This window comes from Phyllobates terribilis, unplaced genomic scaffold (assembly GCF_046119375.1).
Source record: "Phyllobates terribilis strain yellow unplaced genomic scaffold, ASM4611937v1 Scaffold_5__5_contigs__length_657084704, whole genome shotgun sequence".
NCBI lineage: Eukaryota > Metazoa > Chordata > Amphibia > Anura > Dendrobatidae > Phyllobates > Phyllobates terribilis.
In genome coordinates this window covers 103,183,260-103,211,019 of record NW_027362765.1, presented here as the reverse complement: position 1 = coordinate 103,211,019, position 27,760 = coordinate 103,183,260, and the positions used below count along the sequence as shown (strand labels likewise).

General features: G+C 42.6%; 1 protein-coding gene across 2 annotated transcripts in view; it reads left to right on the top strand.

The window, feature by feature from the left end:
* The window catches only part of EYA2 (EYA transcriptional coactivator and phosphatase 2), a 169,000-nt gene extending 154,183 nt beyond the window's left edge, over positions 1-14,817 (top strand). For both annotated transcript variants that reach the window (XM_073682688.1, XM_073682689.1), the window contains 7 exons: positions 3,098-3,187; positions 8,873-8,931; positions 9,120-9,280; positions 10,219-10,333; positions 11,257-11,378; positions 11,515-11,615; positions 13,398-14,817. In XM_073682688.1, the coding sequence (XP_073538789.1) occupies positions 3,098-3,187; positions 8,873-8,931; positions 9,120-9,280; positions 10,219-10,333; positions 11,257-11,378; positions 11,515-11,615; positions 13,398-13,478 (729 nt within the window). In that variant the 3' untranslated portion in view covers positions 13,479-14,817. The remainder of the gene's footprint in view (positions 1-3,097; positions 3,188-8,872; positions 8,932-9,119; positions 9,281-10,218; positions 10,334-11,256; positions 11,379-11,514; positions 11,616-13,397) is intronic.
* Positions 14,818-27,760: the final 12,943 nt, after the last annotated feature.

Genomic DNA, 27,760 nt, shown 5'->3' with positions numbered 1-27,760 from the left:
TACAGTCTCATTTTATCCCATATAATGCAGTTTCAACACATCTTTTCTGCCTCCTGCTTGTGATAGGCTTCTCCCCATCAGCTCTTACAAACTGGATGCAGGGAAGAACACATTGGACAATACACTGGATTATCTGAACACAGCTCTCACTGATAGTATAGACTGAAGGTGTTAGTCAAGGGAATTGTAAAACTCAGAAATTCTATTTTTTGCTGCATGGGCAACATACAAGGAAACAATGAGAGCAAAATTTGGTGGATTGGGGAGATGTCTGAGAGCTGCAAGGAGAGATGTGGTCCTGTAGTTCACAGAAAGTCAGAGACTGGTCTGTAGGTACCGGGAGACCGACGCAAGTTGAATAATTGAGGAGCTTAATAGACAAAAAAAGACACCCAATTTTGGAGCTGTAAAAGCAGCCATTTTGGTTGTCACTCAATTTCCCCGGACTGATGAGGACGACTTCAGGTCTTTTACCTAGAAATAATATAAGAAATAGTGACGCCACAATGAAGGACATAGCGATTGTTTATCTGTGGGATAATAAATGTTGTAGATCAGTGGTCTCCATCTTGTGGCTCACTGGTTGTTGTAAAGCTACGACTCCAAGCATGACATTTCCCTACAGGCAGGGCTTGCTGGGAGTTGTAGTTCCACATCAGCCAGAGAGTCTCAGGTTGGTGACTTTTGATCTAGACATGTTCCACAACCAGCAGAACAAGTCTGAGGCCCGCGAGTTCCTAAGTAATTAAGTGCAATTAAAGGAACGACGTTGTCTGATATTTGCAGCGCTTTCTATTTGTGCAGGTAAAACCACAAGGCGGAGGAGGGGGTGCAGCGCAGAGAAAGCTGCTGATTGTCTCTTAATCCATCTCTAACCCTTGGCTGACATCTCCGGGAGATAAGCTCCACAGAATAGCGGTCTGATTTAATAAATACACATAATTAATACCTTCATCCTTGTGGCAGTGTCATTATTTGCGCACATTCTCAACAGGTAGTTGGCAGCAGAATAGACAGGGGGGGCGGCTCTCATGAAATACTTACAAAAGCCTTTAACGTGTGGACTCGTATCCGCATTGTCCTCGCCTCTTGAATGTCAGAGTAATTGGAACATAAGTAAACAGGAGAGGATCCAGACAACGAGACGCAGGTTTACTGGAAGCCGCTCACAGACAGCAAGTCTGAACATTGGGGGAGAGGCGGGCGTGCGTCAGAAGTGGAGGGGCCCCCAAGGCCATGTCCCCCCGTATTTGACGTATATTTGTCATTATTAGCAAAGAAAATTACCACTTTACAGCTCTAATCTTGGAGACTTATAGTAAAACATTCATGTAGGGAGAGAAAATAAAATCTAGAAAAGTAAAATCTGGTGTAAAAATGTTTGTTCAGAATTTAATGAATCGTCCAAGTAATCTTATAATACCTGTAGATCTGATGGGTCAGAACGAGGAGACCCCACAGGACCCTTCATCCCCAGAACCTACAGCCTCCGTGACTCATCTATATGCTGAAACCACAAGCATCATTCTCTAATTAACATTCACTGCGCCAAGAATGCGTAATAATTAGGTTACCATGCAGAAGAAACGCCACCACCACAGTTGATTGAAGCGCACTCAGATCCTCCTCTGTTGACCCCCTCCCTGTCGTGGGGCGCAGTCTGTGGGGGGATTCACGCTGAAGAGTTTATATACTGTGGCCACACATGAAGCTGAGACCACAAAAACTAATAGAACCCCTCATAGGTCAGCCACATTTACAAGGAGCGTTACCACTACCTGGATTTATCAGGAATGGGGATTATGATTTTTTTCACAGCAGGGTTTTTTAAGTTCCTTTCCACGTTTTGTCTGGTGGTATTCCTTGACTTTTATGGAGCCAAATTCTTCCAAACGTCACAGACTGTTCACAAATTTTGCACAGGAACAAAAAATGCTTTTGATTCTTGTCTTTTGCCCTTTTTGCAACTATTTAACACAAAACCATTTAAAATGTCTCACATTAGTCTACAGCAAAAAATTAAAATCTGCCCAAAACTTTAATCCAGCCAGAGACTGGAATGAGATGAGCCAAAAAAAATTAAACTTTTTAAAAAGTCACATTTCATGAATCCTGACAAAGAAACATCTGGATAAGCAAAGTTGTGGAGGAAAAATCAAGAAAGATTAAAAAAAAAAGACAACTTAAAAAAAGTGTCGCAAAACAAATAGAGAATAAGACACAAATACTAAAGTCACTAAAAAGGATCAAATTACTTTAGAAAAGTGGAGAAATGTCTTGATTGAGAGGAAGGGGATGTTTATGTCTTTTGTGCTGATGACTATCCTCACCTATGTCTTGTAATGTGCTGATGACTGTCCTAACCTATGTCTTGTTATGTGCATCTGATGACTATCCTCACTTATGTCTTGTTGTTTCCTGATGACTATCCTCACCTATGTCTTGTTGTGTGTTGATGACTATCCTCTCATGTTTTGTTGTGTGCTGATGACTATCCTTCACCTATGGCTTGTTATGTGCATCTGATGACTATCCTCACTTATGTCTTGTTATGCGCTGATGGCTATCCTCACCTATGTCTTATGTGCTTATGACTATCCTGACCTATGTCTTATGTGGTGATGACAATCTTCACCTATGTCTTGTGTGTGCTGATTACTATCCTCATCTATGTCTTGTTGTCTGCAGATGACTATTCTCACCTATATCTTGTCATGTGCTGATGACTTTCCTCACTTATGTCTTATGTTCTGATGACTATCCTCATCTATGACTTGTGTGCTGAATAGTGGGTTGGACATGATGACTCTAGAGGTCCCTTTCAACTCTAACATTCTATAACTATCCTCATCCATGCCTTGTGTGCTGATGACAATCCTCACCTATGTTGTGTGTTGACGACTATCCTCACATGTCTTGTTGTGTGCTGATAACTATCCTCACATATGTCTTGTTATGTTCCGATGACTATCCTCACCTATGTCTTATGTGCTGATGACTATCCTCACCTATGTCTTGCTGTGTGCTGATGACTATCCTCATCTTTGTCTTGTTACGTGCTGATGACTTCTTCACCTATGTCTCCTTTTCCTCCCAGGACACGACAACATCTGTGCGGATAGGTCTCATGATGGAGGAAATGATCTTCAACCTTGCAGACACTCATCTGTTCTTTAATGACCTGGAGGTGAGTGTCCCCAGTTCCGACCTTATTACAAGATAGACGCTTAGGATCATCACTATAAATACATAGAGGGGGAGTAATGAAAAAATATCTGTTAATTGTGACAACCAGGATTAAAACCTCCATCCCTTACACTGCAGGCTGCATCTGGACAACCGTACAACAGTACAAAATAAAAACAAGTTTCACATAAATCATATAACACGGTGACCTCTAATAGTGTGATGAACGCAAGCTGAGCCTAAAGGGATTTTCCCACTAAATGTATTGCCAATATTCTGAGTAGGTGATAAGTAAATGATTGCTCAGGGTCCAACCGATGGGACCCCCACTGATTGCAAGAACTAATTATTAGAGCTGAGATCTAATATTTCTCTATGTGAACAGAATAGCAATGTGCATGTTTAAGTTACTACCCATTTCAAGGCTATGGTACTGATAGAATGAGTATTTCCATTAGTCCCATAGAAGTTAATTGAACCGTGGTCACACTATGGCTCCTTTAGCACAGCAAACTTTGGAAATCCTTTTCTAAGAATCGGATGGGGTCCTAACAGTGATCAGACATTTATCCCCTATACTGCGATAGGAGTATTTTACCAGAAAGACATTAAAAAGTCATCGTTGTTTTATTTTTTTTTCTAAATTAATTAATAGTGGACATGAAACTAATAAACTTTGTAATATATCTTATCAGAGAAATCCGCTTCTTTCTCCTCCTGGACTGATCGATCATACTCAAAATTCTCAATTCACGGGTAAAATCTGTCTTCAGTGAATACAGATTTCTCCATTACTGAGATAGGAGATGTCAGTAGGTTAATAAAATTCTATGGAGAACTGTAACTGTCATATCAGGAGAACTTGCAGGAGAATGTCAGTGTTTGCCTTTACCTCCTTCCTCCTACAGGAGAATCTTATGAGCACCAACTGTCAGCTTCTGTCTCAGTAATGGGGAAATCTGTCTGTCAGTCCAGGAGGAGAAAGAAGCAGATTTCTCTGATGAGATATATTACAAAGTTGCTTATTTTCATGTGTATTATTGATTTATGAAATGTAAATTGATGGAGACCCTTTAAATTGAAAGATTTTTTGTTATCGATTCAATCTGCTATTTTTACAGCCTAACCATTTCCCAGTCACAAGCAATATTAACGGGCTTGTCAGATTGTTGGGGTGGGGAATCTGTGCTTTCCGAAGCATCTGCTCATCATATACATTTGATTACACACCTCGCTAACACGAGGGTGGAAAGGACGTCTGCTCATCTAATTGTGGGAAATGAAGGTTAACGACTTGTACAGGTGAAAAGTCTTAGTCTGCTCCATCTGCACAGAGACAGGGATTCACTCGCCAATTAACCTGATATTTACCCAGTGCTGAAACAACACGGCCGCAATCCTGTCTTTCCTGCCGCGTTTATTTCCACCAAATCATTTCCTAATTTTCCTTATTTTTGGTAATCATACTGCAACTTTCTGCCGGGGGTCAGAGTTCATTGTAGGATCATTGATTCCTCTACGGCATCGGTGGGGAGGGGTCCGATCCATAATGAGAGCATAATTAAAGTCAATCACTTTATGCTTTTATTATGGCATTATTATTATTAATCCACTGGCAGACACAAGCGGAAGAGGCCCCTGTGCAAAAACAATTCAAGGGCCCTTTGCCATCCAATAACTTATCATAATGCACATGTTTTGGAGGTAGTAGTGGGCCCCCTTACCTCCTGGGCCCCTAGGTTGCACCAATGTTATGACCACCCCTGTATTAATTCAAAATAAAAAAAACCTTTAAGACCCATTGAAACGCAGTGATTCTCCTCTGTGTGCTCGAATAAGATCTCTATATCCCAGGTTGTGCGCTGATGACGGTTCTGCTCGTGTCCTTATGCTCCGACCTTCCTATTTTTTAAACAATTTACACAAAGCGACCAGAACTTCCCAAAACCTTCACCGCGACTTGTTTTTAAGCTGATAATTAATTCCAGATTAATAAAAAAAATTCTCCGGAAACTACTTTCGCAATTCATCGGACATCTGACCACAAATACCAAATCCCCGGCCAGCAGCTGGCAGCTTCCTCTCCGCACAGATCCTTCGGCCTTGTTGTCCCGTGTGTTGTCTGTTTATGTATTTACCCCGTATTCCCGACGCAGGAGCTGTGCTACGCTCACTGGGATCAGAACCAAGAAAATCACTCTGGGGTTGGATTATTAATTTTAGGAAATAAATCTTTACACCCCTCCCCTCCACCCCAACTATTTTTCTTTCATATTTTCTAATTGTACATTGTGACTGCACGTTCCTGTGTCCTATATCCTATAATATTTGTATTCAGGGCTGCAAAAATTTGGCGCAAATTGCTGTAAGTCACATGATTCAAGTGACGCAATATGGCAACTTCTGGAAAAAAGAAGGAGGACTGTGGGAGATGAAAACTAACTGCAATGGCGCAGGAGCGCCAGCATTACCAGTATACTCAGACGAACAGATCATCTAAGCTATCCACAAATAAAACAAGCTTATGTATTCACACCCTGCCTTAAAGTGATTCCGATATTCTGTGACTTTGATACAGGACGAGTCAAAACGTCTTTTATTTTGTCGCTTATGTACCCCATCTGATATGCTAATCAATAAAATCACCTTGCAAAATATCAATTTTTGAGAGTGCGGCGGATTTTCCTTCCTGTATGCATTGGGACCATGACCATGACCATGACTCACTCCTCCTGCACCTCTCCTTTTAAATTTTGAGTGCAGACCAATTTTTCTATATTGGAGATAAAAACTAAAGCTGGCAGAAACTCCGCCAAATTTTATCACCATGGTGAATTATCTGCATCTCTTTAGGCAATTTAAACACGTTTCTCTTCGTTCCGCCACCCTTTGTGCCAAAATTTTGGTGCAATTTGGAGACTCCTTTTTTTTAAAGACACTTCAAAACTTTGCAACAAGGTACACAACTTTTCTTATCTCCAATCTTGAGACCTTTAACTCCTGACACTTGTAGCAGTAAACTTTACATCACTTGGATTTTTTGTCTGGTTTAGACCTGTGGCTTTTTTACTTGGTGCCAGCATGTAATCCAGAATCTACTAGCCAGACCCGAGGTTACAATCGGAGACGTCTGTGCGAGGAGGGAGCGCCACCGCGTGGCGAGACAACTTATTATAAGACATTCTCCAGACATCTGCCCCGCAGACATATCCCACTGCCAAGTACCTGCATCACACAAGAGCGGATCCACAGATGTGTGGGCTGATGCTGTAACAACGTGTGGAAATAGGATTTCCAGCGGATTGAGGGATCGTGCCAATTAACAGCAAGTGTGAGGCGAATTAATTGCACACAAGGTTGGATGGAGATTTGTAAAAACAATTTATAGGAAGAAATTCAGAAGTTTTCCTCGTTCGGACTGAGTGCAAGAAAGTTGTTCTCAGAATCATTGGCGAAACATTGTCCCCTCTTTCGGGACATTTTTCAGGATCTTTTCAACTTATGCATGTCACATCCAGTATTTCTGGGACTGAAGATCGTTCTGGCATGGAAGGAGTTACTGCTGTTTCCTCATCTAATGTGATTGCAGTGAAGATCTGATCAGCAGGGAGTTAAGATTCCTCAAACAAACAGCTGTGAGCGATGAAACTCAATAACGACCAGTGCGTTCCCTTTATTCAATTATGGGGAACCAGGTTTACACATTATCCTGCATGGCCATGTAGAAATGTCTTACAAACTTCATATTCCCCGCCAGTAGAGCAGCGCCATCCCGTGGACACATTTATAGACACAGCAGTGACTGGCAAGATTGGCTACTTTCTTCACTTTCTGCATATTGTCCAGGAAATATGGTGGAATTTTTCTGACATAGAAATGGGGTTACAGCCACCTCGGGTTAGCCAGTCTTATTTACTAATGACTAATATACTCCCCATCTTAAAGGCTTGTTTGCTGTCTGTGAATGGGAACATATGTGGTTTATATTCAGAAATTTACAAAACCAGCTACTGCTTTAGGCTTTTTTGAGTCTCTTTGCTGAGTAGAAACTAAGCAGAAATTCAGTTTTTGAAGAGTTTTGAGATTTGGAGGATAATTTGGAGAGTTTCCGTTCAGTTTCTGCTCCCAAAAACTCCTCGAAATACTCTGTGTACAGATAGCTTAAAAGGTATGTTCACACGTGGCGTTTTTCACACAGCATATCTGGTGCATAAAATATGCAGCATTTTACAGAAGCAGCATAATCAATTTTCCATAGGTATTTTGAGCCCTGCTGTATTGTTTGCCAACATGTCACTTCTTCCAGTATTTTTTCAGCACTTTTCACTCATTCAAGTAAATGAAAAACACAAGTGAAAACGCTGCAAAAAATGCAATAAAAAAAGCGACAAGTGACATATCCTGCCACTACTTTGGCTTTCAATGCAGATAAGAAATACTGCAAAATTGCCAAGTGTGAACATACCCTTAGGGTATATACAAACTGTGTTTTTTAAGGAATTTTTTGAGAAGAAAATGAGGAGCAGAAACTCTCAAAACTATCTTCAAAAAGTCAAAACTTGTCAAATCTTGGGAGTGTCCGCACCAAAGACTCAGCAAAAAGACTCAGTGTACACTTATCCTTAAGGAAATGTTTGTACGACGTCTCATAAATGCTAGCATACCCACATAGTTATTGAAGCAGAAGACCCTCCATAAAAACGATGGCGGTGTTTTCCCTGAAGCGCCTCTAGACACTTTTTGCGACGGCATTTTTTTGTTTTTTTCCACATATAACATAGTAGCAGCTGCCAAGCTGGCAGAAGAAAGAACCAGTTATTTGTTTTAAACGCTTCACTGCATTTCAAAGCCTGAAGCTGTTGAAAAAAGACAATACATATGCACAGCAAGTCATCTTTACTTACCCTTAGGCCACGTTCACACATTCAGTATTTGGTCAGTATTTTATATCCATATTTGTAAGCCAAAATCAGAAATGGAACAATCAGAGAAAAGGTATAATAGAAACACGTCACCACTTCTGTATTTATCACCCACTCCTGGTTTTGGCTTACAAATACTGTTGTAAAATACTAACCAAATAATGAACGTGTGAACGTGGCCTTATACTTCAGTGAGCGCTGGATAATTTCAGAATGTTTACGTTGTCTTTGCCTCCTTGGGGGCGCCATTCTTGCAGTCTCCATAGGTTTTATTGATAACTCCCCCCAACTTTCAGTTCTTACTACAACAACCTGATGACGGGGGACTATGACCGCAACCATATTTAGCTTGGTAATATGATCGTGCCAGGCGGTGGGTTATGAGGTAGCGTCTCCCCATGTATCATGGTGCTTTATTAACCCGGATATGGGATCGCTGCTGGTGTCGCACATCCATGTAACAACAATTCCATCAAAAATGAGAAAAGCAGATTCCAGTCCACACAAATACCTTTCTGCTTACATAATGCAGCAGTCAGGATGGAGAGGAGGCCGGGTGCCTGCAACCAATGTCTGTGTATAATGCTGAGTGGTGAACGCAGGGGCCATCACATCCCCCCCAAACCCAACATTCAGCACCGGATCCCCCATAAACTCAGCACAAATCACTTACTGCTATAGTTTCTCTATAATTCTCATTTTTTTATTTCCTGCTTTATGTCTTTTGTGCTTTACATTAAATTTTAATTTTTTTCCGCCTTTAGGAATGTGACCAGATCCACATAGATGACGTCTCCTCAGATGACAATGGTCAGGACCTGAGGTAATGAACCAGTCCCAGATACAGATGTTGAGAACGCCTGATGTTTACTACATGGAAGAGGAGTTCAGTGTAAATTAGTGGTGATAACATAGACACCATTGCTGTACTCCCAATATAATATGATTCCGGTAGTAGTAGTCTTTTCGTAGCGCTAACCCCCACCCTTCTCTTGTCTCGCCCACTCATAGCACATACAACTTTGCAGCAGATGGTTTTCACAGCTCAGCCGCAGGAGCAAATCTCTGTCTGGGATCTGGGGTCCACGGGGGAGTCGACTGGATGAGAAAATTGGCGTTTCGTTACCGAAGAGTGAAGGAGATGTACAGCACATACAAGAACAATGTGGGAGGTGGGTGGCATGAAGAGCACAGGGCTGGAGTCATTGCATCATTCACCCTATAGCCTCTCTGATAACTTATATGTGATGTCACTGTACCCCCATAAATCTGGCAGGATGTAATAGAGGAGAGCAGAGATGGTGGCACTCGGTCATTGAATTGGCCCATTGAAACTGGACTGGGGCTGGTCAAATTGTACACGTGGGTCCAGGAACCCGACAAAAAAGACAGAATTATCATTTTTTGTTTTTTCTCTTCTGTTCCATTTCCCCCCTTTACTTTATTGGACTTCTCATAATATAAATGTATCGCAGCTTTATGCAGTGAGGGGTTAACGGCGTCCCAGCGTGGCTCATGGTCATTTATCTCCAGCTCTGATCCCATTGTGTGCCTGACAGTAATAAGATTATGAGCGTCTTCACAGATCAATGTTATTTGTTGCCGCGGTCGTTTTTTCCATTTAATTGTTTTTGCCAAATTCTAAAAACCTCCAGAAACTTGTTTAATGCTCTGCCTCGTGACTGAAGCACGACAGCTCCTTTAATTTCTCTCAGGTTCACATTAAACCTTGGGCCAAAAAACTAAATTTAGCGACTTCTTGTAAAGAGCAATTCTGACATCACCCCCCCCCCCCCCCCATTCCTATGAAGCTCGGGAGCTGACGTCAGCCTGGCGAGGGACAGGAAGGGGTTAACTGGCATTAATTCACCCATGAAGTGGCTTTTATTGGGCATGGCTGTGTCCCCTGCATCGCAAGCTCATCCAGCAACGACCCCCCTCACTTCAAAATAAAACAGATTTTAAATTAAACACTTTTTTTAGGGGCTACAAGTGACACTAAAATCTGTGAGGACTGAACAATGACACGCTGATGCTCGGGGTTACATGACGCTCGCTCATAAATTTGCTGCAGAGCATTGTAATTGTTGGGGGTTTTCTATCATTTCAGGTCTCATAGGAGCCCCCAAAAGAGAGACATGGCTGCAGTTACGAGCAGAGATGGAGGCACTGACTGATTTGTGGCTAACGCATGCGCTGAAGGCTCTGAACCTTATTCATTCAAGGTGAGGAGAAAAAGATGTCCAAATGACCAGAATCTGCATATGATCACCTCCCTCCCTACAATAACCCCCCCCCCTCTCACTCCCCTCCGTAGGCTCCATATTTTGGGTCCAAGTGTTGTCCATAAAAAAAACAACAACACTCGACCCTATGTTATTCAACAGGGCTGTTGAGATGAGATTGCGGAGGAGACTCGCCTATCGGTGCACAAAAAACAATCGGATCCTGTATGGATCAATTAAATAACATCTGATATTTATGGACATATTGCAATTCTTTAAAGGGGCTGTCCGGTATATTTATTTTGAAGGCTTATCTTTAAGATAGCTAGATAGGTCATCAATACCATATTGGTGGGGGGTGACACCCGGCACTACCACAGATCAGCTGTTATCGGTGCCAGCAGCCGAATGTGCTTAGTTCCAGAGCGGAACAGCACTGCTTAGTGGCTGCAGCAGTGTACTGCACATCCACCCTCTCTTCCTTCAAATCAATAGGGGGTGGGAGTGCAGTACCCGTCCGCTACCACTATGTATTTGATAGAGCTGTGCTGTTCAGCTCCGCAACTGATCACATCTGACGGATGACGGCACCAGGAACAGCTGATTGGAGGTAGTGCCGGGTGTCGCACCCCCACGATCTTGTATTGGTGACCTATCCTAAAGATAGGCCATAAATATTAACTATCGGACAACCCTTTTACCTTAGAAAACTGTTTTTGGTCTTGTAAATTTTAATAACTGCTGATGTAAACATAAAAGAAAAATGGATGCCATATGGATGACTATAGATATGAAAAATCGTCCGTTTCTTCTGGATGAAAATCGGCCAATTTTTTTTACGCCCGTGTGAACTTCACTTTACAGAGGACTTCTTTTCTCTCACACTTGTTTCTCATCTTTGCCCCTTCGGTTTCCATCTTCAGGCCAAACTGTGTGAACGTGTTGGTCACCACAACCCAACTCATCCCAGCCATCGCCAAAGTCCTGCTCTACGGGTTGGGCACCGTCTTCCCCATTGAAAACATTTACAGTGCAACAAAGACAGGTACGTTCCGTCTCTGGCCAGTGCCAGCCCGTCAGAGCCCAGCGCCCGGGGGGAAGGCTCCTCAGGTCAATGCTCAGTGGTCACATTATTTGGGCGCCTCTCTCGCTCTAATATGATGAGATGTCTGTCTGTGCAGGGAAAGAGTGCTGCTTTGAGAGAATAATGCAGAGGTTTGGGAGGAAAGCTGTGTATGTCGTAATCGGAGATGGCGTAGAGGAGGAGCAAGCAGCGAAAAAGGTAAGACTCCCCCCTCAACACCAGATTTAACCACAGCCTGAAACTTAATAATCTAGTTCTGTCTGTATAGTTGTTTCCAGAGCAATTTCCTCCAGCAAATCCCCTGCTTTACTCGTGTGTCCCCTGATAACAGCCGCTTCCTACAAAGTAATTTCCAGACAGGAGCAGCCGCCGTATTCAGTGCTCCTGAGCTGGACACAGAGGAGACTGTTACTGTAGTCACCCCCAGTGTGAATGGTTCAAGGACTCTGATCGCTTCCTATAGTGCAGAGGACCGACAGCTTTATGTCAGGACACAGATTAGGTTTACTGTGGTGAATGGTGTAAGAGCGGCTACAGTCTGACCCTCTAAAAAGACCTAGACGCAGCAGCAGAGACAGATCCAAACATGAACCAGATGTCTACACAGTATCAAGTTTAAATCCATTGGAAAACAAAGGAAAAAAAATAAATAAAAAGTAAATGAACTGTACATGGGGTTTTGTAGATCTAAATAGCATCCAAAAAGAAGAAACATCTACTTTAAGGCTGTGTGCACATGTTGAGTATTTGTAGCATATTTTTCTGCTGCAAAGAACAGAGTGTTGGCACTTGGCAGGGAAAACAATATGTAAAATATGCGTGTTTTTATGTGTACCATTCTGTGTTTTTACTTGCTTTTCTTCCCATTCATTTAAATGGGTGAACAAAGCTGCAAAAACATTGAGAGAACGAACATGGTGCGGATTTGAAAAAAAAAATTCTTTTCCTGTTTAAGGTGAAAATAATCAGCATGTGCATGAGATTTCAGAAATCTAACTCACTTTGATGGTACTGTAAGACACTGCTTTTTTTCTGCAAGAAAAAAATGCAATGTGTAAACAGGCCGTAACGCTAAATTCCCACATAGTTTAAACTCTGTGTAAGGCTTCATTCAGATGTTGGTAATTTTTCACGTACGCAAGAAAAACGGTATGAGGGGCATAATTGTTTTTCATCCGGTTTTCATCAGTGTTTGGTAGGTCCAGAGATTCATCAATGATTTTCACATTTGTAGAATAATAATAAATGTAAAAAGCTCATTTTATCCATTAATCATGTAATCATGGACAGCACATACACTGATGCCACCTCTGTGCTTTCCGTGATTTCCATTTGTATTGTCCGCATTTGTCCGTGATTTCATTTTCATTTCATTTGTGACTTGTCTGGGTGATTTTGATCCGTGACTCCGAACAAATACAGAATATGTGATTCTTTTTGCAAACGCACTGTTCACAAAAAAACATGGACATGTGAACAGCTCTATAGACTTGTAATGGCTGCGTGTTCCATCCGTGAAAAACGGACGCATGAATGAGCCCTTAAATCTATTGCGTTCAACGGATAAAGCAAAGTTGATGCGATTTGATAAAAAGTCTCTTCCACCGATCGATTTTTTTTCCTTTCAGACTCCTATGGGGGAACTGGAAAAAAATACATTTCTGTACTAAAAACAACAAATTACAAATCCACACTGAAAATGCATTAAAAAAATGGAAAACGAATAAAAAAAATCTACAGGAATGCAATAATCAGAGCAAATTGAGATTGCATATTTTGGTGCAGGCACCTGCAGAAAATATGCAGTGTTTTTGCATGTGGGAACATGACCTAAAAGACACATTCGTGCTCTGTTCTACTGATTCCCCAGAGAATCAAACAAAAAAAAAACAACGTATATGACAACTGATATTTGGGGACTCGCTGCTTTATCTCCATCTTGTAATTCCTTTCTTACTTTTGCTTTTTTTTCTGCTGCAGCACAACATGCCATTCTGGCGGATCTCCTGCCACGCTGACCTGGAGGCCTTGCGACATGCCCTGGAGCTGGAATATTTGTAGCACGACACGGACACTCAGCTGACTTTGGATGTCCAGCACAGGTGCCAAGGGCCATCAATGCCCTGAGTGCTGGAGCTGCCTGGAAGCTTATACCCAAGCCGGACTATTTATAAGCACAAGAGACTTGTTCCAGGCACGGATGAGGCCACTCTGACTCCCTCCACTACTCAGTGACCCGGACATAATGGACAAAGGATGATTGATTTTTTTTTTTTTGTCTAATTTATAGACTTGTCTCATATCGTTGTCTTGTACTTGCGCTCCTTTTATTTGTCAGTGGCGGCAGGCGGGATCACATGGATCTTATTTAATAATTCCCGGGGAGCGGTACGTCTTGTACATTAGTTTTGGTTGATGACTATAACATTGTTTTCCACTTGTCGCTGGGACGTGGACTCTGCATGTGTCTGCAACACTCCTTCTGCGGCCGGATATGGTTTTTCTATATAAGGCAGAACGTCGTCCTGGATGAAAGGCGTTCAATAAAAAAGAAAAAAAAGGAAAAATGTTTACATTTTGGGGGAAATTGCGCAAGTAGTATTCTTATCATTTTCCGTTTTCACCATTGATTTATCATTGCTTCACCCACTGTGGCGTATAATCAGTCCTGTGGCCCCGCAATATCTCACTTGTGGGAATCACAATTGTGAAAGCTGCGCTGCTACAGTGTAGCAAAAAGTTCATCTAATTTTTAGAGGGTTTTGCTAAAGTTTATCTTAAAGAATTGTCCAGCAACAACAAAAAAAAATATTCTGCGTAGTCGATAAAATGGTAAGTGATTGAAGTTGCTAATATACTTTATTGTGAATTGTCCTATTTTAGACCCCCCCTCTAAGATCCACTTCTATGTTTGATCGTTAGCAAAGCTAGCCCCCTTAGGAATGGTCATGTACCGAAAGGGAGGGATGCGCCTTTTCTGTGTTGGAACGAATGCAGAAAAGGGTTCAGGGGGATCGGAGACAAAGTCTGAAATAGGATGATCCAAGCATTTAACAATAAAATATATTATTTTAAATTTTCATCAGCCATAACAAGAAATGTTTTCATTGTTGCAACTAATTTATTACTAAAACAAAACAGTTTTTTTTGCTATGGGGCTAAGAACTTACCAACAGGTAGTTGCTAACTTACTGCCTGTTCTGCCCTGTGATGATCTCTCCTGGCTTAGGCAGTGATTCTGTGGCTTCCGATCATGTCAACAGAGAAGCTTTTTTCCTTCCCCTCTGCTCTGTTGATGGGATGTCATTGCCAAAGTCTTGCTGATTGACAGCTGTTTCCCCCTGTTTAAGTGCGGGAAGCCGGCTGTCAATCTGCATGATGTCAGCAGTGACGCCACGTCGACAGAGCAGAGTGAAAGAAAAGAAGCTCCTCTGCTGACATGACTTCACTGGAAGCCATAGAATCACCGTCTGAGCCAGGAGAGATCGGCACAGGGCAGAGCAGGTAGGTAGTTGGCAACTACCTGCTAGTAAGTTCTTCGCCCCATAGCAAAAAAAAAAAAGTTGCGGGTAACCCCTTTAAATATAGTGATCAAATTCCCACATCCTAAGGCCAGTTTCACATATCAGTTTTTTTTTTCTCATACGTGAAAAACAGTCAGTTCTTTTTCAATGTGCTGGATCCACTTTTGGTCTGTGTCAGTTTTTAGAATTCTGGTTGCATCTGTTTTTTATGTATGTAAAAAAAAAAATCTTAGATTCTCTTAGCCATTAAACGATAAAATAGGGACATTACATGGATGTTGTGTGTGCTATCTTTTTTTTTTCACAGGGAAATGGACCTGCATTAGCGAGTTTGCACATGGACTGAAATAGGCCATATATCATTTTTTGCGGATAATTGTGCCCACCAAAAAATAAAACATGAAAACTCACAATGATTGTAATGGGTCCGTCATCTCTCCATAAAAATAATGGATAGCACACGCACCAAAAAAATGATAGTGTTGGATGTGTATATGTGCTAAAACCTTGAGATGGTTTCACACCTAGCGTAATCTAATGCAAAGAACATGTTTATTGCAACATCTGCATATCCTAAATGTGAGTTTTCCACAGAATTGCTCCACAGTTGACCCCTTGGGCTTTCTGCACAGATTTTCTAAGAGTTTTTGGAGTGGGAACTAAGAGGAAACTCTCCACATTTCAAAATTCCTCAAAAACTTTGGAGTTTCTGAAAAAACTAAACAAAGAGCCACAAATACTACTTGTTAAAAAAATGAACATTTATAGGCCAGTATTGATGAACCATATGCTGGAGTAAGATGCATCATATACATTAAGAGGCGTTTACAAATTTTAGACATCTTTCATCTACCATGGACCGCTGCAATAAATGTACTAGTACATTTTGGCCACAATTTATGCCATTAATATGTTGTAAACGATGATGAGTTTGTTTCCCAAGCTCCCTCCTAGTGAAACTCTGAAACTGATGTAAAATGCCAAAAGTGGGTACATTTTTGCGAGGTTTCAAATAGTTTTATGCCAGTGTAAACTGGCAGGCACACAGATCCATAGGTTTTCTTTGCTTTATACAGTGCATTTTAAAAACAAGTCCTTGTCTCCAGTCTGTGAGTCTCACACCATCTCATATTTTCATCCTTTTTGCGGATTAGACTCGGTCTTTAAAGTCCATGGAAATTCTTAAAAGAATGTTCTCTGGTTTTCATCCATTTTTAATCTTAAAAGGTTTATCCAGGACTTTTTTTTTTGTTTTTACTATGGGCCTAAAAACTGAAAGGCAGGTAGTTGCTAACTGTTCTGCCGGGTGATGGCTCAGAGCAGTCACCTATTGCTCCTTCTGGCAATTCATCTGCTCCACGTCAACATAGTAGCTCTTCTTCTTCCACGGTCTGTTGATAGGGTGTGACTGCCGACTTGATGCAGGCTCTTCACCGGCTAACTGCGGGTAGCCGGCTGTCAATCAGCATATCAGTAATCTCACCCCCATCAGCATAGCAGAGCGGAAGAGAAACCACTGCACTGCCGGAAACCAGGCTGCTGTGCCGGCAGAGATTGGCGCTGAGTACAACAAGCAGGTAGTTTCCTCTTAGTTCTTAGGCTTATAGTTAAGAAAAGTGAAATACTCTCTAAAGGGATTATCCAGGACTGACTATATTTTTTCATAAATCAATAGTACACGTGAACATAAGAAACTTTGTAATATATGTTATCAGAGAAATCTGATCCTTTTCCTGGACTGATCATTCATTGTCAAAATTCTCATTTATCAGGTAAAATGTGTCTTCAGTGAATAGATTTTCCCATTAGTGAGATGGGCAGCGCTCATAGCAGATCGGCTATTACAACAACAGTGGTCTCCTGCAGACCTCGGGTTGTCATGCCAACCCATTGGCGACCTGCGATCATGTGATGGGCGTGCCGATGGGCGGGTCTTATGATGCGCTTCTTGCACGGCCATGTTAAAGGCAGCTGTCGGGAGTTTAACAGCAGCATTTAACATGTGCGGGTGGATCGCATTTCTACCCGCGACTGTACGGGGCACATGACCGCTGATCAGACCAGCTCAGCTGTCATGTGCCGGGAATGATGCAGATTTAGCGCCTCGGTCCGCATCAAAGGGAGGGAGACGAACTTGGATGTACCTATACGTCCAAGGTCATAAAGGGGTTAAAAAGTTGCAATTGATAAAATATCCAAAAATGTTTGGAAACCCCAAACTCCATTCACAATGACAAACATTAGGAAAAAAAAAAAACAAGTGAACACATAAAATAGACTTTAAAATAATAATAAGGCGCACATTTTAAAAAAAAAATGTGAAAAACACCGAAAACCTAGACAAAAAAGGTGCAAATGCAATAATGAATCTCTATGATCGGAGCATCTTCTGGCTCATACATGGTGTGTAGGATCTCAACCAAGACCAGGATATATGAGGAAGATCCACACTGCTTTCTGCGAGACCCCCTTGCACCCATCACTCCTGGGCTCTCACCCTGAGGGTCAGAAATTACCCAAATGTCAGAGGCTATGGTAATGTGTCCATCACTGGGCGGTTATCAGGGTCAAGTAGTGAGTGACAGCCTGGGAAGCTGCAGGATTTGCAGTTGCCCCCAGGACTGTGACCCCAACCAGCTGACAGGATCTGTATCCCAAGCATCAGGGCAGGATTTACTGGAATGAGCATAGCATAAGGTCGGCCAGCCCCTGCAGCAGGCAGGTCACTCACTAAGGGTTACCATCAGTCACTAGAAAGTTTTTCCTATTGGAGATGATGTACAGTGGCTTGAGAAAGTATTCACCCCCTTGGCTTTTTACCTATTTTGTTACATTACAACCTGTGTTTAAATATTTTTGCAATCTGATTTGTGTGTGATGCATCAGCACTAAATAGTCTAAATTGGTGAAGTGAAGTCAGAAATATATAGGCAAAAATTAAATTTATGGGATAAAATAAATAAAAATTGGCATGTGCACATGTATTCACCCCTTTTGCTATGAAGACCCTAACATTTCTAGGTAAAGCAATTACCTTCATAAGTCACATCCTTAGTGAAAGGAAATCTAAGTGTCTCATGGTCTGTAAGTATATACACACCTTTTCTGAAAGACCACAAAAGGCTGCAGCACCATTAAGCAAGAGGCACCACTACCCAAACACCACCATGAAGACCAAGGAGATCCCCAAACCAGTCAGGGACAAAGTTGTTGAGAAGTACAAGTCAGGGTTGCGTTATAAAAAAAATCTCTGATGATCCCCCGGAGCACCATCAAATGGAAAGAACATGGTACCAAAACAAACCTGCCAAGATAGTGACGCCCACCAAAACTCTCAGCTTGGGCAATGAGGGCATTAATGAGAGAGACAGCACAGAGATCAAACAGACATGTGGGAGACTCCCAAAATGTATGGAGGAAGCTGCTGTGGTCAGATGAGACCAAAATTAAACTTTCTGGACACCAAGGTAAACGCTATGTCTGGCGCCAAACCAATACAGCTCATAAACCCAAGGACATCACTCCCACAGTGAAACATGGTGGTGGCAGCATCATGCTGTGGGGATGTTTTTCTGCAAAAGGGACAGGGAAATTGGTCCAAGTCGAGGGGAAGATGGATAGCGCGAAATACAGGGATATTCTTGAGCAAAACCTGTTTCACTCAATCACTTTTTTGAGACAGAGGTTCACCTGCAAACAAGACAATGACCCAAAGCATACTGCTAAAGCAACGAATGGTTTAAGGGGGAATGTGTAAACGTTTTGTAGTGGCCCAGTACTTACCTGGACCCATAGAAGCGTGCTTGGCACGCGAAACGGCCGTCGTCCGACTGTGGACCCGCTCCCTCGCATCCATGTTTTAATAGTTATGTGACTTAAAGAAGATTTTTACCTTATACAGTGTGCCACCCAGTGCATTTCTACGTGGCTGTGAATATCAGTATAACCGTCACATTCTCATGTTGGAATTTTGAAATAAAGAAAAAAGGAAGTCACCCTAGTGCAGATCATACAGGATTGATAGATCACTGAGCGGTGATGTTACTGAGCAAGTTGGAAGGTTGGTGCTCTCTATGGCTGCTGCTTCACCCACTGGGTTCTGTCGGGACTCCAGAGAATTCAATCAGAGGATAGTGGGGATGAGTGGTCAATAGCGGTGCCAAGGTATACCAATGTGATATTTAAAAACGTTGTTTATTTGCTATGTGTTTTGAAGCTGTTAAAGCCTCTTCATCAGGCAAAATATAAAACCAGAAAAACCTACAAGAAGCAAAATGAAAATAAACCCTGCTGTAAATAATTAAAAACCAAGTGCATCTAAATAAAATAGGGATCTTAGTAACACTGTTTTTGATCAAAAATAGTATGAAAGCTATCCCACCAGCGACAAGGTGAACAAGTTTGGGATAGAACCTACACTGCCTCCCTTCCTAGAGCTGGACAATATATTTAAAAAGCTTCCCTTGGCTGGTGTTCTCAGTTTGGGACCTGGGCCTCAGTCTGCCCTTATTCACACAGAGATTACAACAAAGACACATTTGACTCCTTACATTTCAGGCATGTCCCCATCTATTTCCAACCTGCACAAACTCCTCGTTCTGCTGATATGGAAGCAACAGCTCAGCATTGGTGTATGTGTCCCTATTACTTCACCTACTGTGCACCCTCTAGATGATAAAACAAACCTCTAGAATAAAGTAATGCCGTGTGCAAGTGCCGTAGACAACAGTACCCACATTTTGCCCCATATAAAGTAATAATGCCCCTTTGACAGTCACAATAACCTCAGTTCCCCTATAACAATAAGTGCCTAATTAACATTTAATAATGTCCTGAGTCTCCCCATGTACAGCTCCCCTATACACAGTATGATGCTCTCTTATACACAAAATAATGCCCCCTCACTGTACAGTACCCCCACACACAGTATACTGACCCCTTAGTAGCCCCCAAACTGATGGCTCCAAAACTGTATGATGGCCCCCACACTGTACAAAGACCCCACCTTATCTCTCACACTGTATGATGGATCTCACTATAATCCCCACTGTAATCCCCTAAATAGCCTTCATATAGTATAATGCACCAGATAGTCCTCAATATAGTATAATGCACTCCCCAAATGCCTCTATATAGTATAATGTACTCCTCATAGGCCTCCATACAATATAATGCACTCCCCGTAGGCAGACTTTATATAGTATACTGCACCCCATAGGCTTCTATAGTATAATGCACTCCCATAGTCTTCCATATAGTATAATGCACTCCTCATATGCCTCTATAGTATAATGCACTCCCCATATGCAGACTCTATATAATATAATGCTCTCTCATAGGCCTCTATAGTATAGTCCAAAACCAGCTTCTCCGCCATCACGGAAGATCAACTTTCCTCTTTAATTTCCAAGTCACATCTCACCACCTGTGAATTTAACCCAATCCCGTCCACCTCATCCCAAACATTACCGCAGTCTTCATCCCAACCCTAACCCACCTCTTCAACCTGTCACCAACTGGTGTCTTCCCCTCATGCTTCAAACATGCCTCGATCACACCCATCCTCAAAAAGCCATCCCTTGACCCATCCTCTCTGTCGAGCTATGGCCCCATATCACTTCTCCCCTATGCCTCAAAACTACTGGAACAACACGTCTATCTCGAGCTGTCCTTCCACCTCCCCTCCTGCTCCCTCTTTGACCGACTCCAATCTGGCTTTCAACCGCACCACTCCACTGAAACTGCCCTGACTAAAGTCACCAACGACCTACTAACCGCCAAATCCAAGCGACACTACTCTGTCCTTCTCCTTCTGAACCTATCATCTGCCTTTGACACAGTAGACCATTTCCTCTTACTACAGACTCTCTCATCTCTCGGCATCACAGACTTGGCCCTATCTTGGATCTCCTCATACCTAACATACAAGAGATTCAGTGTCTCCCACTCACACACCACCTCCTCATCTCACCTCCTATCTGCTGGTGTCCCCCAAGGTTCAGGTCTAGGACCCCTTCTCTTCTCCATCTACACCTTTGGCTTGGGACAGCTCATAGAGGCTCACGGCTTTCAATATCACCTCTATGCGGACGACACACAGATCTACCTCTCTGGACCTGATATCAACTCCTTACAGAAACCCACAATGTGTTCCGCTATTTCATCTTTCTTCTCTGCTAGATTCCTAAAACTTAACATGGATAAAACTGAATTCATCATCTTTCCACCATCTCACACAACTCCTCCACCTGACCTATCAAAGTCAATGGCTGTCCACTCTCTCAACTTCCGCCGCAAGCTCGCTGCCTCGGGGTAACCCTCGACTCTGATCTCTCCTTCAAACCTCATATCTAAGCCCTTTCCACTTTCTGCCGACTCAAACTCAAAAATATTTCTCGGATCCGCACATTCCTCAACCATGAATCTTCAAAAACCCTAGTGCACGCCCTCATCATCTCTCGCCTTGACTATAGCAACCTCCTGCTCTGTGGCCTCCCTCTTAACACTCTCGCACCCCTGCAATCTATCCTAAATTCTGCTGCCCGACTAATCCACCTGACTTCCAGCTATTCCATGGCCTCTCCTCTCTGTCAATCACTGGCTCCCCACTGCCCAGAGACTCCAGTTCAAAACCCTAACCATGGCATACAAAGCCATCCACAACCTGTCTCCTCCATATATCTGTGACCTAGTTTCCCGGTATTTACCTGCACGTAACCTCCGATCCTCACAAGATCTCCTTCTCTACTCCCCTCCTATCTCCTCTTCCCACAATCGCATACAAGATTTCTCCCGTGCATCCCCCCTACTCTGGAATTCTCTACCCCAACATATTAGACTCTCAACTACCACGGAAACCTTCAAAAGGAACCTGAAGACCCACCTCTTCCGACAAGCCTACAGCCTGCAGTAACCCTCGCTCCACCATACCACTGCACGACCAGCTCTACCCTCACCTACTGTATCCTCACCCATCCCTTGTAGATTGTGAGCCCTCGCGGGCAGGGTCCTTTCTCCTCCTGTACCAGTCGCTGACTCATTTTTGTTCAAATTATTGTACTTGTTGTTTGCTATGTATACCCCTTTTAAACATGTAAAGCGCCATGGAATTAATGGAGCTATAATAATACATAATAATGCACCCCCCCATATGCAGACTCTATATAGTATAATGCACCCCCCATATCCAGACTCTATATAGTATAATGCATCCCCATATGCCTCTATAGTATAATGCACCCTCATATGCAGACTCTATATAATATAATGCATCCCCATAGGCCTGTATAGTATAATGCACCCCCCCATATGCAGACTCTATATAGTATAATGCATCCCCCTAGGCCTTTATAGTATAATGCACGCCCCATATGCAGACTCTATATAGTATAATGCTCCCCCATATGCCTCTATAGTATAATGCACTCCCATATGCAGACTCTATATAGTATAATTCACCCCCATATGCAGACTCTATATAGTATAATGCATCCCCATATGCCTCTATAGTATAATGCACCCCCCATAGGACTCATTATAATGCAGACTCTATATAGTATAATGCACCCCCCATATGCAGACTCTATATAGTATAATGCATCCCCATATGCCTCTATAGTATAATGCACCCTGCATTGGACTCATTATAATGCAGACTCTATATAGTATAATGCACCCCCCATATGCAGACTCTATATAGTATAATGCATCCCCATAGGCCTTTATAGTATAATGAACTCCCTATATGCAGACTCTATATAGTAGAATGCACCCCCCATATGCAGACTCTATATAGTAGAATGCACCCCCCATATGCAGACTCTATATAGTATAATGCATCCCCCTAGGTCTTTATAGTATAATGCACCCCCCATATGCAGACTCTATATAGTATAATGCACCCCCCATATGCAGACTCTATATAGTATAATGCATCCCCATAGGCCTTTATAGTATAATGAACTCCCTATATGGAGACTCTATATAGTATAATGCACCCCCCATATGCAGACTCTATATAGTATAATGCATCCCCCTAGGCCTTTATAGTATAATGCACCCCCCATATGCAGACTCTATATAGTATAATGCACCACCCATATGCAGACTCTATATAGTATAATGCATCCCCCTAGGCCTTTATAGTATAATGCACCCCCTATATGCAGACTCTATATAGTATAATGCTCCCCCATATGCCTCTATAGTATAATGCACCCCCATATGCAAACTCTATATAGTATAATGCATCCCCATGTGCCTCTATAGTATAATGCACCCCCCATAGGACTCTATATTATAATGCAGACTCTATATAGTATAATGCACTCCCTATATGCAGACTCTATATAGTATAATGCACCACCCATATGCAGACTCTATATAGTATAATGCATTCCCCTAGGCCTTTATAGTATAATGCACCCCCTATATGCAGACTCTATATAGTATAATGCTCCCCCATGTGCCTCTATAGTATAATGCACCCCCCATATGCAGACTCTATATAGTATAATGCATCCCCATATGCCTCTATAGTATAATGCACCCCCCATAGGACTCTATATTATAATGCAGACTCTATATAGTATAATGCACTCCCTATATGCAGACTCTATATAACGGTTATCCCATTCCTTCACATCTCCTGCAGTCCCTCTCACCGGTGGTCACCATTCACCTGACTAAAATATTTAACCTCTCTCTTTCTTCAGGTATCTTTCGTATAATGCACCACCCATATGCAGACTCTATATAGTATAATGTTCCCCCATATGCCTCTATAGTATAATGCACCACCCATATGCAGACTCTATATAGTATAATGCACCACCCATATGCAGACTCTATATAGTATAATGCACCCCCATATGCAGACTCTATATAGTATAATGCACCCCCTATATGCAGACTCTATATAGTATAATTCTCCGCCATATGCCTTTATAGTATAATGCAACCCCCATAGGCCTCTATAGTATAATGCACCCCCCATATGCAAACTCTATATATTATAATGCATCCCCATAGGCCTATATAGTATAATGCAGACTCTATATAGTATAATGCATCCCCATATGCCTTCATATTATAATGCACTCCCTATATGCAGACTTTATATAGTATAATGCACTCCCCATATGCAGACTCTATATAGTACAATGCATACCCATATGCCTCTATAGTATAATGCACCCCCCATATGCCTCTATAGTATAATGCACTCCCCATAAAAAAAACTCAAAAAAAAAACAAAACTCACCTCTCCTCGTTCCAAGCACTGATCCAAGCGCCCGCACATATCAGGACTGCGCCAAGTGATGACGTCATCGAGCCCGGTCAGTGTTGACGTCAGATGCAGAGGAGGACTGATGGGAGAGGGAGCGTCGTGCTCCCTCTCTCATCATTGAACTTGCAGGTGGAGGACCGATTCTGGCACCAGGGGCCCCCCGCCCTCCTGCTCAAGGGCCCCATGGCGGCCGCGTGGACATTGAGCCTCCCTGCTCTGACCCAGAGTGTAACTGTATTGTCGTGCTGGGTTACACTGGCGTAGCTTTGGGTGGGCCCTCTCAGAGCGCGGGGCCCGGGGCCACCGCCCCCTCTGCCCCCGCCTGGTAGCCACGCTACTGCTTTAAGAGTTCCTGGCTCCCAGTGAGATATATATCACAGATGATAATTAATTAATATGAGTACCTGATTTGTCAGAGAACACCCGGGAGGGTGTATATAATAGTCTGTGAGTATGGTGGTTTTATATTTTGCCTGATGAATAGTGTTGAGCGAGCGTGTTGCTCTGGTGCTCGCCGAGTATTTCTGGCGTGTTCGGCCTCTATGTTAGTGCCACTGCATGTGTCACGGCTGTTAAACAGCTGTGACACATGCAGGGATTGCCTAACAAATAAAAATATTTATTTTTATATGGGGCCTATTATACTATATAGAACACTATGTGGGGCGCATTATACTGTATGGGGCACTATGTGGGGCGCATTATACTGTATGGAGAACTATGTGGGGCCATTATTCTGTATGGAGCACTATGTGGGGCACTTTATACTGTATGGAGCACTTTTTGTGGCCATTATACTGTATGGAGCACTATATGGGCCATTATACTGTATGGAAGACAATGCAGGGCCCCATTATACAATATAGAGGGCTATGTGGCTATTTTGTGGCCTTTATACTGTATAGAGGGCTGTGTGGGGATTACAGTTGGAAAATCATATTGTAATGGCGGTCATAATTCTTTGTCGGGATGATTGAGTGAGGGGGGTACAGTACGGTCAGCATACAGTGCATGTGTAGGGTACTGTGGAGGAATTCACTATGTTTGGGGGCACGTTTGTTTGCATCATGCTTTATTATTCAAGGTGTTTTATCCTTTGTTATTACATATTTAAATGAGGCCATTGGACCATATGCGTTTTACTGCTCTTACATAGAATAAAATGTTGGAATAATATAATATGTTAAGAGCTATTAATTAAAATGTAATATGTTTGTGGGACAACCCCTTCAAGTTTGCTTCCATATGAAAAAGTTAATAGTTATATTTGATAAGAAAAAAAAAACTTCCTCAATTGTGGACATTTTTTTAATAAATTTCAAGGGTGGCCTGCGACTTTGTCCAAGCTTTTAATTTTGGCCCTTTGTGTATTTGAGTTTGATATCCCTGTTTTAAGGTGTTGACTTGTTTTGTTCTCCTGTGGTATCTGGCGAATGTGAAGGCTACTTTTAAAGATCTTGTAGATTCCTGACCTCGCTGTTTTAGCAGCAGGATAGGCAATAATAGGCAGGTGGTTTTAATATTGTGCCTGATCAGTGTTATACAATCAACCTGCTACTTCCAATATACCTATACATATAGGTCATTAATCCATAAGTCATATTCATTCATTCAAGCAGGAAAATGAAAAAATCTTAAAGCTAGGAGTCCAAGTGTAATTACTGCCTATACAACTCCCACAAACAACACCGCTCCTGTCTATAGGGAGTGCGTGACACTCAGCCTTTTTCACTCTAATGGAGACTTCACAAGGGTCAACTCCCAAAATACCTACAGGTACAGGGCCCCTAAGTTCCCACACTGACTGACACTTTGACAGCCTCTTATTTTACGTTCCACATAGTAAGGTACTAAATAATTATCCCCCACAATCCCAATTATTCACCAGTGGCTCCTATGTAATTATAGTTGTAAGCTGGGAAAGTGATCAGCGAATAACGACAAGAATGTGACAACAATGGGATCATAGAGGAGTATCCACATGTATACAGGTATCAGATATATTAATATCTTTGTGGCTCTCATCTTATACTCCAGTCACAATTATGCTGTTACAACAAGGCGCTACGGTCACTGTCATGAGAGCTCTGTGGCTCAATAAATTGACCCCATGCAGTATCTAAATGTGTGTCTTTTGCATTTGTACTATATAGAGTGGACTGTAGGAATAGAACACAAAAGCCAAACTAATGTGCATCTCCCAATTACCTGCATGAAGCAAGAGTGAGAGGAAAAGGTCCTCTGGTCTGTGTCTCCCTCTGGTGGACAACATGGAAACTGCAGCCTTATATAATATGCAAACCTGCAGGTAACAGTGAGGTTCTGCAGATTGAGAACTAACAGAAAAGCTTGGAAATTATGAGTTCAGCTTTGAATATGACTGCAGCATTAGACCTAATGTAACAGTAAAATTGTGACTGCAGCTCTTGATGTAACTGGAGCATAAGTCGCGCTGTAAAAGCAATTCAGAGGACGGTTTTGCATGTGACTGGGAGGGAGGGAACGATCGCAGTCACAGAGGGTGCGATCGTATCTGGGCCTGTGAGGGAGGGTGGCCCACTCACATCAGTGCCTCTTTCAGCTAGATGTGTATTTCTGCACAGTGACCCACTGGCTCCCTGTACTGCAATACATACCGCCGGCTGTTCAGAGGCCGGCAGCTGAAGACGGCATGCTCGTCACAGGTGGTGCATGGCAGTGATGCCAAAGTCAGCTGCAGGCTATAGAAGAGGACATCGCTTGTCATGGGAGCAGAGAAAGATAGGATGAATCGTTTAGGGTTATTTTGCGTGTTGGAAAAAGCATCAGAATAGACATTATCCCAGGGAGGGGTCCAAGATTGGATACATTAGGCCAGGATGGAGGAAATTATTACAGGAACGGGCCCAGAGTGATGGTGTAGTTTATCAAGATGGGTTTCATCTACGAGGATGGTGGACATTATTCCAGGAAGGGACCAAGGATAGGGGACATTGTAACAGGAAGGGACAAAGGATGTGGACATTATACCAGAAAGGGGCCTAGGTGTCACGCTGTCTCTGTATACTGGAGGTAGGGGGCCTAAGCTGACCCTAAGCTGGGGCCCTGACTAATCCCTCAACCTGGAGGTACTGTTAAAGGTACAGAGGTCCAGGCCGCCAGCGTAACCCCTACCTCCTGAGGATCCCTGCACCTAAGTAATCTAGTCCTGAGAAGGACCCCGATCACAACAAAAGGGGACAAGTAATTTTATGCCCACACACAGTACTTAGACGAACGAGACAGTACAAGGGAAAAACCAAAACCACCTTGCATACAAAAACTACACAACTACAACAGAGGGAACACCAACGGGAAAGGAGATAAATGATAAAGCGAGGAAGGGAAAAAACACTCCAAATACACTTATCTCTGAAACTCCAAATACCACGATCCGCTCTGTTAGTCTGCATGAAATGCTTTCACCGACAACTTCCCTAACAGACCAGCAGGCATTTGAAGGAGTCTCACTACAGCAGCATTGATTGCAGCTGGGCGAGGCTGGACCTCGT